The sequence below is a fragment of the Oryzias latipes genome, chromosome 5 (genome assembly GCF_053564925.1).
Source record: "Oryzias latipes strain Hd-rR chromosome 5, Olatipes_Hd-rR_3.1".
Taxonomy (NCBI): domain Eukaryota; kingdom Metazoa; phylum Chordata; class Actinopteri; order Beloniformes; family Adrianichthyidae; genus Oryzias; species Oryzias latipes.
In genome coordinates this window covers 3200472-3214169 of record NC_136241.1, presented here as the reverse complement: position 1 = coordinate 3214169, position 13698 = coordinate 3200472, and the positions used below count along the sequence as shown (strand labels likewise).

The window sequence follows — 13698 nt, the reverse complement described above, 5'->3', positions numbered from 1 at the left end:
TCAGTAGAAAACCCCCACTCTGATGGAAATGATGTTTTTGCTGTGTTTTTTTACATTTCTTTCTGATGATAGAGTACATATATAAAGAAATGTATGCATAACATTTCATTTCTGAGTATTTCTATATTTAAATAGCTGTGAATCAGGAGCAAATGAAAAAAAAATATATAGATAGGTGGGTTATGCTGATTGTTGATCCAATCGGGCTTCATATAAACAGTGCATTCCGATCATGGGTCACTACTGCTCTGGCTTTACGTCATGCATAGACGGTGTGGCGCTGAGAGAAAGCTTTGGAGCGCCAACAGGACTGGCCGGCTGCTTCACACCGCTCTATGTCTCTGAGCAGAGCAGCCGGACTCGTAGCTTTGTGTTTGCGGGCAGGGGAGGGAGCTTTGTTACGGTGTTTGCTGCAGAGGAGGTTTCAGACCCCAGTCTGTCGAGCAGCAGGACTCAGGAGAACCGTGTCTCCCATCAGAGGAGCAGCTTTGGGACGGTGTGTGAGCTAACGGAGGCAGCTTTTGAATCATCTCCACACAGTCCTGAGAAACCGTGTAAACAATCATTTAAATTTGTGTTTCCAGTCGTGTCCCGACAAAATAAAGGCTGATGTTATTCCCACATATTTACGTGCAGCCAAGATGCAGATAGCAGCATTGACTGCGTGGATTTTAAGTTCATCCAAAGCTAGATGTTGTTAGCACGTGTTAGCCTAACGCTAACCCGTCTTCTTGGTCTGTTGCGCCGAGAATAAACCACTGACCGCACAGAATAAAACAAATTATGAGCTAACAGGCACTTAATAATAATCCTAACAATAATAAAATCACATTTAGAAGATCTTCTCGCTCTATGCTGCAGCTTTGTTTGTTTACAACAGAACTCAATGTTTCTTCTTCTACGGGCGTTTCAGGGTTTTTAGTTAGTTCTGCGCATGTCCAAATGATTTATTCCGACCGAAAGTGTGGCGTATGTAAACGTTTGTTATAATCAGAGAGAGTTTTTCTGGGCCCAAGTACACAGTTCAATTCTAATCTGGTCTTTGAACCAATCAAAGACATTTTGCTCACTTAACCGCGGCTACTGACTACTTTCTGTTTATTTATCTTATATAAACCAGGTAAGTTAAATGAGAACCATATCTCAGGACAACCAGGACCTATCAAGCCTGTTTCTGGACTGAATGTTTGAGGAAAATTGGAGAACCTGGAGAAAACCCACCCATGCACAAGGGAGAACGCGTACACAGGAAGGTCCCAGCAGGGATTTGAACCTCACTATGAGGCGAGAGTGCCAAGCGCTGCACCACCGTGTGGCCCGTACCTGTCTGAGCAAACAGTCGTGGCGCTCCTGTGAGGCCTGGCTTTCAGCCTCCCGGTCTCCCAGACCGAGTTTGAGCCTCTGCAGCTCCCCTTCCAGGCTGCGCCTCCCCAGCTCCACCCGGGTGGCTCGAGCTTCGGCGGCCTCCAGAGCCTCCCGCAGGCGCTTCCTCTCCGCCTCCAGGCGTGCCTCAGTGGCCCGCTGCTTATTCAACTGCTCCTGCAGACGAGGAGGGGGACGGCAGTCATGTCAATCGATGCAGACTTTGTTTATGCAACCGAGGTGAGACCTTTGAGGATTATAGAGTCAGGAAACGACCCCTGCTGCTCCAACATGGTGGGAGTCCATCAGGAGTCATTGTGGAATAAACAGACATATGAGGAGCGGACCACTGAAGGGCGGAGCCTGCATGTCTGTGACATCTGTTGTTATTACAATCTCTAACAGCTTACACTTATAGATATGGCCCCACTGTTGAGAGCTGCCATATGCTCATGTGGTGACTGCTGGGCAAGTGCAGATCCAAAAGTTACAGAGTTTAAGTGCGTGCATGCGACACACGAGCGTGTTTCTACCTGAGTGTGCTTCTTCTCCATCTCTGCGGTGTGCAGCGAGCGCTCCAACTCCCTCACCCTGTCGGCAAGAGCTCTCCTCTCTCTGTCCACTCTCTTCACCGCATCCTCCTGCTGCTGCAGGAGAATCTGAGTGCTGGTCAGACGGTCGTCAAGTCCACGCTTCCCTGCAAGCACACGTGACGATGTGATCAAGGAGCAGGTTCAGGCCTCTTTGATGTTCTGTTCTAGTGTTTAGACCTTCTTGGCATTCCTTCAGGCTGTTTTGCAGCTGAGTGGAGCGGTTCTCGGCACATTCTCGCTCCAGCTTCTGCTCCTCCAGCTCCCGCTGCAGAGTCATCAGCTGGCATTGGGCATCATCCTATAAGGCCGGCAATACACAAACAAAGACTGTCCATGAACTTCTACAGATATCCAAGGCCTGTGCTGTGTCTGTTTCATGTTTAAAGCAGTCATTAACCCTTTGTCTGTGTGCGTCTCGCAGCTCCTGCAGGAAGTCTCTGAGGCCACTGCGCAGCGTGTCGGGATCCAGCTCTGGCTGAGCGGGAGGCAAAGGAGTACCGCCTCCTTCAGGAGACACAGCTCCTGATCCCATGGTGTTATCAGGCGTGCTTCCTCTGAATTCTGCCAAAAGATAAACATTTTTACATGTGTGAGTGCAGCAAACACTTCTTTCCTGGAGTGAAATGGGTTAACAGAAATGACTTGCAACTCCAGCCTCTCTAACCTCACCTGAGAGTGGATTTTTTAAACATAAAACTCCGTAACTTGCATAAAATCCGACTTCATCTGGACTCAGTTGTTAAAGAAGTTAACCACGACACCGCGACACCGCGCCCCCTGGTGGTTCAAAAATCCCACACCGTCACAGCTCTACGACACACATTCAAGAACCTGCTAAACACGGGTTCTTGAACGCACATTTAGCCCCCGGTGCTCACACTGGACAAGCAGGGAGGGGCTCCTTTTCCTTTCCTACCGTTTCATAGCACATGTCCATCACCTACAGATGGAAGAGGCTTGGTGTGAAATGTCGAAGCGGTGCAAATCTGGTGATTCTTGCTCCAGACTTTTTCTTTCACAGCTCTATTCCGATAAATGAAAGACTTGGTGTCTTATAACTTTGTCTGGGACAAACTAAAAGGAATCATTTCTCAGAGTCCTCCATGATCAATTTTCAAACGATTGGCACTTCTGTGAACCGAAAGGGACGCCGTCCATACAGCACTACCAAATCCGAGACCCCGATGGGTCAAAGTTCAATCTGGTTTAGCTTTCCACACATGGTCAATGAAGACAGTCCTAAAAATGTGACTGAAATGAGCCCGAAAGCCATGTTTTCATTTGAAGTGGCCGCTTTAACGCGTGATGCAGAGGCCGGTGTGAACATAGCTTCAGAAAGCTGTGGAAAGAAATGTGAGGAATATTTTCAGTTTTTTCATCTCCTGTCATAACCAGATCACTATGGAAACGAGCTCTGTTTGCCTTTCATTGCTTTTTTTCTAAACCAGACAGATGGAGCCCAGAAGGAGCGGGTTATTCATGCAAACTTTCTGAATGTACGATCTAAACGTCACACTAAAAGTCTCTGCATTTAAGAGATCTAAATTAGTATGAAGCCAAACGTTTATGCTCACCTTTAGGGGGCGACAGCGAAGGGCGCAAAGGTGAGATGCTGTGGTGACGGGAGATACTGCCAGGTGATGCAGAGCTCCCGCCTGGACTCCTCCCCCTGCTCGCCCTGCCGCTTGCCCCGATGCCCAGCGTTCGCGTCAGCGCCGACTGGAGGCTGCTGAGGCGAAACTCCAGATCCCTCTTGGAGGCCTCCGCCCGCGTCAGCTCAGCTTCGGTGGCGGTCAGTCTCCCCTGCGCCTCGCTGAGCTGCAGGCTGCACTGAGCGGCGGATTCCTGCGCCGCTTGCGCGCGCACCGACAGGTTCTTGGCCTCATCCTGGAGCTTCTTCTCGCAGCCTCGCGCCTCCTGCAGCTGTGCCGTCAGCTCCCGCTCACAGCTGCGCCAGCCGGACTCGGACTCCACCAGACGCTTCTGTGTCATGGAGAGCTGCACATAAAAGATAACATGAGATACAGTGGCAGAGGCAGAGGCAGTGGGACAAGAAACGCTTCAAAGTTTCCATTCTGCCTTATCCTCACCTCTCTCTTGAGGGACTCTCTGGCCGTTTGGGTTTCAGCGAGCTTCTGTTTTAAAATGAAAACCTCCTTTCCTCTTTCCTCCTCTCTTTGCTCCTCCAACGACAAGCGGGTTTGCAGCTCCGCCAGCTCCCTCCCTTTCTGCTCTCTGTCTGCATCCAGAACCTTCAGCTGGAAACAGTAAACACCCTGTGACCATCACTCTGACCTGACGTGTTGGTAAAAAGTGAGCCTGTGGAGCACTGAGCAAACAGGTTCATAGGTTTTTCTGACCTGTCTCCGAAGCTCCTGAAGCTCACGGCGAGCCTCAAGGCGGGACCTTTCCACCTCCCTCAGGCAACTCCGCAGCTCTGCCACCTCCTTCTGCGAGGAGGACAGGCTCTCCTCCAGCACAACCAGCCGCTGCTCCTTCTCCTCACACTGCCGTTTCACGCTGATGGAACAAGCAGAAAAACTGTCTGCAACCAAAACGCCGACGTTTGTCGATCCGCCGTTTCAGAAGTTACCTTATTCTCTCCGTTTCTGCGCTTCGGAGAGCTTCCCTCAGCTGAGCATTTGATTGGCTGAGAGCATCTCTCTCCCTGGTGACATCACAGAGGCTGCGCCGCAGCTCGGCTCCTTCCCTCCGGTGGTTTTCTGACGCTTCCTGAGTTTGGGTGAGTCTGCGCTCCGTCTCCAGGAAGTCCCGCCTCAGCTGCTCTCGATTCTCCTCAGCAGCAGAGAGAGAAGCTCTGCACTGCTCCAGCTGAGAGGCAACAACGAGAAATGTTCTCCTCAGCAAGTCATAAAGATAATAGGAAACTGAGCTGCATACACGAGGCAAAAAAGGCAATTTGCTAAAGGAAGTGACCCCTCAAAAGCAAGTAACGCTTTCTGATGACAAGGTTCGCAAATAGAAGAGCGAAAAAATGTTTTTTTGACAGAAATGCTGAAGAGAACCAAAATGTCTGAGTTTTATACTCATGGAACTTGTCCAATACTATTGTTGATTCTGAACTACGGTGGCCCAGGAGGGCCACACAACACAACACAACACAAATGAATACACTACAATTCGTCACAAAGCTGAAAAACTTTACTTACAACACGAAACTATTAACTCACAGCACAACACTTTATCTCAAAACGGAAGTTGCTCTGCTTTTATTCTGAAATTTCCTCTGGGCTAAAACATGGGTTATCACGTCTCCATTCAGGGTTCATGGGATAATTTAAAGATTCTCCCGGTCCCGGCAGCTTCTCACCACCATGTTTCTGTGGCCATGTCCGAATTCTCACCCTAACCCCTGACTACCAACAAACTATAGCGCGGGCCTATGTAGTGAGTAGTGAAAGTATCTAAAAAACCAATAGAGAAAAAAAGGCTCTTTAAAATTACAAATGTAAGCTATAATAAACAAAACTCAATCATTTTATAAAACAGGAAAAAGATCTTGATTCTAGATTCTGTGTTTGTCAATGAATCAAATGTAATGTAAAAGAAAATATCAGAACATCTAAACTAGATTCACACTGCAGGGCTTAATGCTCAATTCCGATTTTCTGAAAAAATTCGATTTTTTTGCAAGACCGTTCACATTTCCAATTAAATGTGAACTGTTGTGATCTCCTGTGTGACCGTGAAATGACCCAGAAGTGACCATCATGTGCAGAATAGTACTCAACGGTGAACGACGTCACTGTTGTTTGCGGAAGTAGCTAACGTTAAACAATGGATGTCAACAACAGTGTTGTCAACAGCGGAGCTCTTTTTGCATTATTAAATATATTTTCACAAAGGAGCCAGAACAATAACAATCTTCTCATTTTTAAGAAGGCAATGGAGCCGGGATCGTCAGTACCCACTGTTGTGTAATGGGGATGTGTATGTGCTGGGGCCGCGCGCGTGTGTGGAAGAGAGAGGAGAGAGCGCGGGCAGCGAGGTAGGGAATTAGGGCGACGCGCATTCATGTTGTGTGTTATGGAGGAAGGAGAACGGTAATAAAAGAAGGTTTCCCCCAGAATAAATGCTATTGACTCTTTATTAACCCGCTCTGGAAAATCTGAGGGTCCGAACGGGGAAGTGAACCCCGAAGGAGGATCCGCCTTCGGCCCTGGAGAAGGTCTCCCCCGCGCTTCTTCTGACCAAAAGTAATGGCGGGAAAGGTTCAACACCACACTCGGCCATTTCGCAGGAAACTTTTTCAAAAACCGCCCGGTTGCAAAGAGCCCTGTAGTTTGGCCTGGATAGAGCTGTCACCCCAAATATGAATCCAATCGGTGACCTCGCTTCCCTTCCACTGACTGGTCTCAGCAGCATCGTCCGCCATGGTTGATGTTTACGTTCTCGTTCCCGCCTACTTCAACGCAGAATGATGACGTTTGTAGCGTATCGATGACGTACGGTTAGGATACATGTGGTCTGGCCGTTCAGACGGAGGTCGCATTTCAAAAGATCGGATACGTATCGGATTCAGGACCACATACTCAAGTGGCCTGGGTCGCATTTTAAAAAAGATCAGATCTGTGTCGTTCAGACTGTCATGAAAAGATCAGATACAAGTCGCATAGGGGCAAAAAAATCGGAATGGGGTCGTTTCAGCTTGCAGTGTGAACGTAGCCTTAGCGATGTGAAGCCTTTACAAGCCATGATCAAGGCGTCTAAGAAAGGTGGGAATAGGATAAAGGTTTTATTTTGGAAGATTCCAATAAAAGTTCGGTCTGTTTAAATTTTAGAGGTAATGTTTTCCACAGATGAAAACAGAAAAATTCCTCCAGGATTGATGTGAAGGTCTGATCAGACAAGACTAGAGACCTTTAGGTGATGACTATGACACCAGAAATAAGGAATGCTTGCTGATTTAGGAAAGCACAATAAATGATGTTTTCTTATTTTTTTCAATTGAACGAATGATTAATATTGTGAGAATCTGAACATTTGTTTGGCTCATATGTTACGTCTGAACAGAGAGTCTTCAGATTTGTAGCGGGAGCTCCTGCAACTCTAAACAAATTCTGTCTGCGTGACTATTTTTGTGAGAGAATGACATTTTGTGTGAACTATGACATCTCTTGTGAGGGATCGTGTACCTCTTTGAGGGCAACATCAGCACGAGAACGGAGGTCTGCACAGGTTTCGTTCAGACTCAGGATGTCCCTTTCATGACCGGCCGCTGCATCTTCCATCTGTGACCGAAGTTCTTGCAGTTCGCTGGTTAGAGCCCCAACTCTGATCTGGAACAAACAAGCAAAATCAAATAAAAATAAAGTAAAAGGTAGACCTCTGAGTCGGTGTAGATGTCCCTGCAGCCTCTCCTGTCCTCACCTGCTCCTGCTCTTTGTACTGGGCAGCTTCTCTGGCTGTCCGCTCAGCCTCCAGGCTCAGCGCTGACAGATCAGCCTGCAGACCGGACACCTTCTCCAACAAAACCGTTTTCTCTGCCTCCTTCAGTGAAAGGGCCTGCAAACAGAGGAAATTCTGCTCAACACCAAGGCGTGGCTGAACCCCGCGGTCAGAAGCCGCCTTCTCTTCATGGTTTCACCTGTTGTTTCTCCGTTTCCGCCTGCAGCAGGCTCTGATCTCGCTCGTGCTGCAGAGCCCTCAGTCCGTCCTGCAGCTCCTCTTTTTCTCTCCTGGCTTTCTGGAGCTGATCTTCGACTTCTTGTCGGAGTTTCCGGACAGCCGTCTCGTGCTCCATCTGCAAGCTGTGCCGCACGACTTCCTGTGCAGGAGAGCAAATGGCTTCATGAGGACACCCAGAAGGAGTTTTCAATGATATTTAACGTGACCGCTGACCTTCTCTAAGGCCAGTCTCTCCACCTCCTCCTGATGCTCGGAGGTGGCCTTGCGTGAAGCCTGCTGGGCCTCCAGCTGAGCGGCGCTGAGAGCTTGAGTCAGCGCTTGTTTGTCTCTCTCAGCCTGGGCCAGCTGATTCTCAGCATCTGAGCGCAAACGCCTGAGCTCCACTGCAGTCCAGGAAAACAGAAAACAGGGATACAACTCAATCGGAAAAGATCCACTGTGATCATCTCTTCCTTCACAAGTCAGATCTGGTTTTTTTTTCTGCATTTAGCTGGTTTTCCCTTCACCTGTGGCAGTTTCACAGCGAACGCGGAGGTTTTGGTTTTCTGCTTCCAGCTGTTCCCTGCAAGACTCTGCCTGCAAAAGCTGCTGCTGCGCATCAAAGAGACTCGTTTCCAGGGTCTCCCGCTCCGACCTGCAGGCCAAGCACGCAAAAGCCACAAGAATACGATATTTAAGCACCAAAGAAAAATGAAGACACATCTATCACTTTAATTTTACTGTTCCCTCACTGCTTTATTTTACGTATTTTATGCTCTTGCCCGACATCTTGTCTTTTTTGATAAACTGAGTGACAAACAGGAGAATGATGGTCAGAAAAGAAACAAAACATTTTGGAACAGCTTCAGGCCTTTCTGAAGGAGGAAATATATATTTTATCTGACGGGCTAACAAACACATTTGTGTTGATGTGCAAAAAAAAACAAAAACCACACATCTCAAAATCCACAATTACCATCCATAACCATCAACCCAGGTCTGACCTGAAAGCTGTCAGTTCCTCGGCTAGCATTGCGTTTTCTCTCTCAGATGCCGTCAGCTGAACCACTAGAGCTGCTTTGTCTTTGGTCAGTTCTGCTCGACTGCGGCCGGCTTCCTCCAAGGCCATTTCGCTCCTCTGGCCCTCCCCCTTGGCGAGACTCAACTCTGAATCTAGAGAGGCCACCTCACCACACAACTGTCACAAAAGCCAAACCGACAGAAGAGACAGATGGAGTTGAATGGAAAAAATAAAGCACAGATGCGGTTTAAGCAAAACGGTACATTTAAAGCAAAAAACAATGTTATAAAACAACACAAAACCCTGACATCATTTCCAGAAGACACGTTTGGTTGTGTACCTGGGCGACCTTTTCCTGTAGCTTCAGTCGTTCAGCCCTGAGGTTCTGCAGCTCTGCCTCCACGCCCACCCGACTGAACTCGGTGTCCTGCAGAGACTGCTGCAGTGTGACGCGGGAAGACTCCAACTCCAGTCGGTTCTGCTCCTGCCGGACCAGCTCGTCCCTGATGGACAGTTTCTCCTGCTCCGCCTCCCGTTTCTGAGCCTGTAGGACGGCCTTCTCCTCCTCAAGCTTGGAGACAGAAGCAGCAGTTCATGCGACAACAAAGCCTATTCTTCTATAAAAATAAGAATACCATTTTGCATAAAAGAAGACTTCTTCATATGTTTATTAGTCATCAAGTGAGAAAGAACATGGAAATACCCAGCCGTGCTTTCATTTTAAATTCTTGCTTCTAAACTCTAATTTTTTTTAAATACTGAGCTTTTATTTTCTATTGTGTTTCCAAAGAATAATGTAAAATACATTAGCTAAAAAAAAGAAAAAGACTGCAAATGTACGTAATTAGAGGCACTGAGAGTAAACTCTCATGATTTAAGGTGTTTTGCTGCCATCACCTGCAGAATATACTTGTTAAGGTCCACCTTGTCCTGGACCAGACCCTCATTCAGGTTTCCCATCTTTGTGAGAGAGTCTCTGAGAGCTGCATCTTCATACTGCAGCTTGCTCAGATGCAGCGACAGCTCTTTGTTGGTGCTTGCAGCCTGCAGGAGAAACCTGGCTCAGATCTGGGTGGCATCTAACACAAAAACACCAACTGAAAGATGCACTGAGTCTAAAATGACTACAAATGCAGCCTTCTCTCACCCGAGCAAGGGCCTCTGAAAGGTGGGCACTCTCCTGTTCCAGCAGCTGCCTCTCCACCTCCCCCTGCTGGTGAGTTTGTAACACTGCAGACAGTTCTCCCCGCTGAGCCGAGGCTCGACTTTCACTCTGGTCCCTCTGCTTCTGTCTGTGTTCAGGTAACACATCCGTGCAGTGAACATCAGGAACCATTTAGTGATCATTTGCTAAATTAAATGGTTTAATACGAGGATTTTTCAGTCCATATTTTGCTAATCAAAAGATGGCTGCTGCAAAAGTTCCTGCTCATTTATGATTTCAATGCCAGATAAGTGTCATTTATCCAGGAGAGGCTTCAGTTTGTACTTCTTTGCAGCACCTCCAAAATCAAATGGACTTTTTTTAAAGTCCTGCATGTTTTTAATAGATCGGAACAGCTGTAATTTTAGAAAATGATGTTTGTGGACCATCAGAAAGACAGAAGCTCAAACAGATCCTAAAAAAAGACAGCAGGGTCTGCACATTTGCAAAGAGCCTTAGCCGGTGTTCTGTAGTCTGTGCTGACTGCACAGGATTAGTGTCCACATCTCATTCATTTAATCACTATCAATTAAACTGCTTACATCCTCTGAATCTCCGTCTTCCAGCGCTCCCCGTCATGGATGGCAGCCTCCTTCTCCTCCCTCTCGCGGTCTCGCTCTCGCTGTGCAGAAGCCACAGCCAGCTGGAGCTTCTCGTAGTCCATCTGCAGCATCTGGTTGCTGCTGTGCAGCGCCTGAACAGCCTTCTCCAGGTTGGCCTTCTCACTGGGTGTGGGCGACATGGTCATAAAACATATTGCAGCGTGCGGTGAGCAGACGGTCAGAGGAGAGGTCTAAAACCTGGCCAGCTTGTCTCTCTCTTGCTTCAGTTGCTCCTTCTCCCTCTGGGCAGTTTCCCGCTCTCTGAGAGCAGCGTCCTTGTCTCGCTGCAGAGCTTGGTTTCGTTGGTCTGCGTCTCTTTTAGCAGAGTCGATTTCTGACAGCTGCTTGCGAAACTTCTGCGCAGAGGACTGTGCAGAGAGCAGACGACCTCGAACATCCTAAAAAAACCATCAAACCAGGAGATTCATCAAACCAGCAACAGCAAAAACAAACCTGTGTATCTGAGGGACAAAAGCTGATTTGATGCTGCTGATCCTTTATCAAATCCAGACTTTTAGTCATCTGTAACACCCGTCTTTGGTTATAAGAATTGACTATACGTGAGAACTGGACTGAATGACGCCTCCCCTCTGGTGTTTGAAACAGGAAGTGCCCGCTGGTCTCAAAAACCAAGATCCCATAGACTTCTACAGAGAAATAAACAGCTCGTTCTATTGGTCAGAAGAAGCGTTCTTGCTCTGCCACTGTTTTTAACATCTTCTTGATAATCCTCTTTTTTTTCCCATTATATTTTTTCTGTGGTTCAGGTTATTGGAGTCATAAACTGACCAATCCAATGCCCTTAATAAGAGTTTGCGGTCGTACATCAAAGGTTTGAAACGTTTGATTGACAGATTCGCCAGAGCCCACTTTCAAATAGTAGGGGCGTGGACTTCCAAAAAGCTCACTCCTGACTGGTAAGGGTGGTTGCCATAGAAACCATAACTGATACCCACTCGGACCAATCATTGCTTACCGGCGTCTGGCTCCGACATGACGGCGTCCGTATCGCAAACTAATGGGGACTGAACTGGAAGTCATTTTCGAAGGGGGGCGTCACGCTCTCTCAGTCCAGTTCCTTTACAATACACGGGGTCAAAATCCATGTTTTCCAACCATCCTGCTATTGAGGCTCCTTATTGGCTAAACACACCTGATCCAGGTAATCAGCTGCAGCTAAGGCAGGATTTCTGGAAACCAGCAGGAGGCTGGGCCTCCTGGCCTGGAGTTTGACACTCCTGATATACAGTCAATGATTTTATGGAGAGAAAAAGATGCTCCACATCTTTAGATTTAACTTCTGTCATTCACACAAGGCCATGAACACACCCAGCAGGGTTATTAACCAGTCTATGAAATGCCTAAATAAAAACATAAAACCTTTAATCCTATTGGCTTATTTAGCAGCATCAACTATTCCAATCCTGTAGAGATTTCTGCTGGCGTGTCACCTGCAGCTGCAGCATCATGTTTGTGACCACCGAACGCAGCGCAGACAGCGCCGCTTCCGGGAGAGGGGACAACGAGGAGCTGGTTTGGGAGGAGCGTTGAGGGGAGGAGTCACGGATCAGCGCCTGCAGCACGACCGCCGAGTTGTCCGGATCGGCCTCTGAAGACGACTCTCCGTCTGACAGAACCGTCTGTGGAGGGAATGAAGTCATCCCTGATGTTTGTGTGATTGTTACAAACGGCGTTTGGACACTTTTTAACCGATGGTGTTCTGTACGTTTACACTGAATTTTCAAAACTAAAAATAAGCACATTTCAGTCAAACTATTGTAGTCGGAGACGCTAAAACAAACCGTAAAAAAAGGAATTATCTAGTCTGAGGCATAGCAGCAGTATTCACAGTTCCTTTATTTAGTTAGTGAGTTTTTTAGTTATGGATTTTTATCCATAAAAAATACTTTTTTATATAACGCCATCGTTCCCTTTTTTTTTTTAAAGTTCTCTGACCGCTTGGCGTCTGCATGAGGCTCACCCGCACCGCCTACTTTCATGAGGCTCACCCGCCCCGCCTACTTTCATGAGGCTCACCCGCCCCGCCTACTTTCATGAGGCTCACCCGCCCCGCCTACTTTCATGAGGCTCACCTGCCCCGCCTCCTTTCATGAGGCTCACCCGCACCGCCTACTTTCATGAGGCTCACCCGCACCGCCTACTTTCATGAGGCTCACCCGCCCTGCCTCCTTTCATGAGGCTCACCCGCCCCGCCTACTTTCATGTGGTTCACCCGCACCGCCTCCTTTCATGAGGCTCACCCGCCCCATCTCCTTTCATGAGGCTCACCTGCCCCGCCTCCTTTCATGAGGCTCACCCGCCCCGCCTCCTTTCATGAGGCTCACCCGCCCCGCCTCCTTTCATGAGGCTCACCCGCCCCGCCTACTTTCATGAGGCTCACCCGCCCCGCCTACTTTCATGAGGCTCACCCGCCCCGCCTCCTTTCATGAGGCTCACCCGCCCCGCTTCCTTTCATGAGGCTTACCCGCCCCGCCTACTTTCATGTGGTTCACCCGCACCGCCTACTTTCATGAGGCTCACCCGCCCCGCCTCCTTTCATGAGGCTCACCCGCCCCGCCTACTTTCATGAGGCTCACCCGCCCCGCCTACTTTCATGAGGCTCACCCGCCCCGCCTCCTTTCATGAGGCTCACCCGCCCCGCCTCCTTTCATGAGGCTCACTCGCCCCGCCTCCTTTCATGAGGCTCACCCGCCCCGCCTCCTTTCATGAGGCTCACCAGCCCCGCCTACTTTCATGAGGCTCACCAGCCCCGCCTACTTTCATGAGGCTCACCTGCCCCGCCTACTTTCATGAGGCTCACCTGCCCCGCCTCCTTTCATGAGGCTCACCCGCCCCGCCTCCTTTCATGAGGCTCACCCGCCCCGCCTCCTTTCATGAGGCTCACCAGCCCCGCCTACTTTCATGAGGCTCACTCACCCCGCCTCCTTTCATGAGGCTCACCCGCCCCGCCTCCTTTCATGAGGCTCACCATCCCCGCCTACTTTCATGAGGCTCACCCGCACCGCCTACTTTCATGAGGCTCACCCGCCCCGCCTACTTTCATGAGGCTCACCCGCCCTGCCTCCTTTCATGAGGCTCACCCGCCCCGCCTCCTTTCATGAGGCTCACCCGCCCCGCCTCCTTTCATGAGGCTCACCCGCCCCGCCTACTTTCATGAGGCTCACCCGCCCCGCCTACTTTCATGAGGCTCACCCGCCCCGCCTCCTTTCATGAGGCTCACCCGCCCCGCCTACTTTCATGTGGTTCACCCGCACCGCCTCCTTTCAT

The 13698-nt window shown here is 49.1% G+C and overlaps 1 protein-coding gene across 8 annotated transcripts in view; it reads right to left on the bottom strand.

Annotated features, from left to right (window-relative positions):
* crocc (ciliary rootlet coiled-coil, rootletin) overlaps window positions 1–13698 on the bottom strand; it is a 29511-nt gene that overhangs the window by 8098 nt on the left and 7715 nt on the right. For all 8 annotated transcript variants that reach the window (XR_013655895.1, XM_078946836.1, XM_078946835.1 and 5 more), the window contains exons 12-31: window positions 11862–12050; window positions 10609–10808; window positions 10351–10533; window positions 9752–9896; window positions 9502–9648; window positions 8945–9175; window positions 8588–8781; window positions 8111–8238; window positions 7818–7987; window positions 7564–7743; window positions 7347–7481; window positions 7112–7255; window positions 4549–4787; window positions 4316–4475; window positions 4046–4213; window positions 3530–3953; window positions 2353–2516; window positions 2133–2253; window positions 1896–2059; window positions 1324–1539 (exon numbers count right to left, since the gene is read on the bottom strand). Coding sequence is in view for 7 of the 8 variants with exons in the window: in XM_078946836.1 (XP_078802962.1) it covers window positions 1324–1539; window positions 1896–2059; window positions 2133–2253; window positions 2353–2516; window positions 3530–3953; window positions 4046–4213; window positions 4316–4475; window positions 4549–4787; window positions 7112–7255; window positions 7347–7481; window positions 7564–7743; window positions 7818–7987; window positions 8111–8238; window positions 8588–8781; window positions 8945–9175; window positions 9502–9648; window positions 9752–9896; window positions 10351–10533; window positions 10609–10808; window positions 11862–12050 (3702 nt within the window). In the remaining variant the exon portion in view is untranslated. The remainder of the gene's footprint in view (window positions 1–1323; window positions 1540–1895; window positions 2060–2132; window positions 2254–2352; window positions 2517–3529; window positions 3954–4045; window positions 4214–4315; window positions 4476–4548; window positions 4788–7111; window positions 7256–7346; window positions 7482–7563; window positions 7744–7817; window positions 7988–8110; window positions 8239–8587; window positions 8782–8944; window positions 9176–9501; window positions 9649–9751; window positions 9897–10350; window positions 10534–10608; window positions 10809–11861; window positions 12051–13698) is intronic.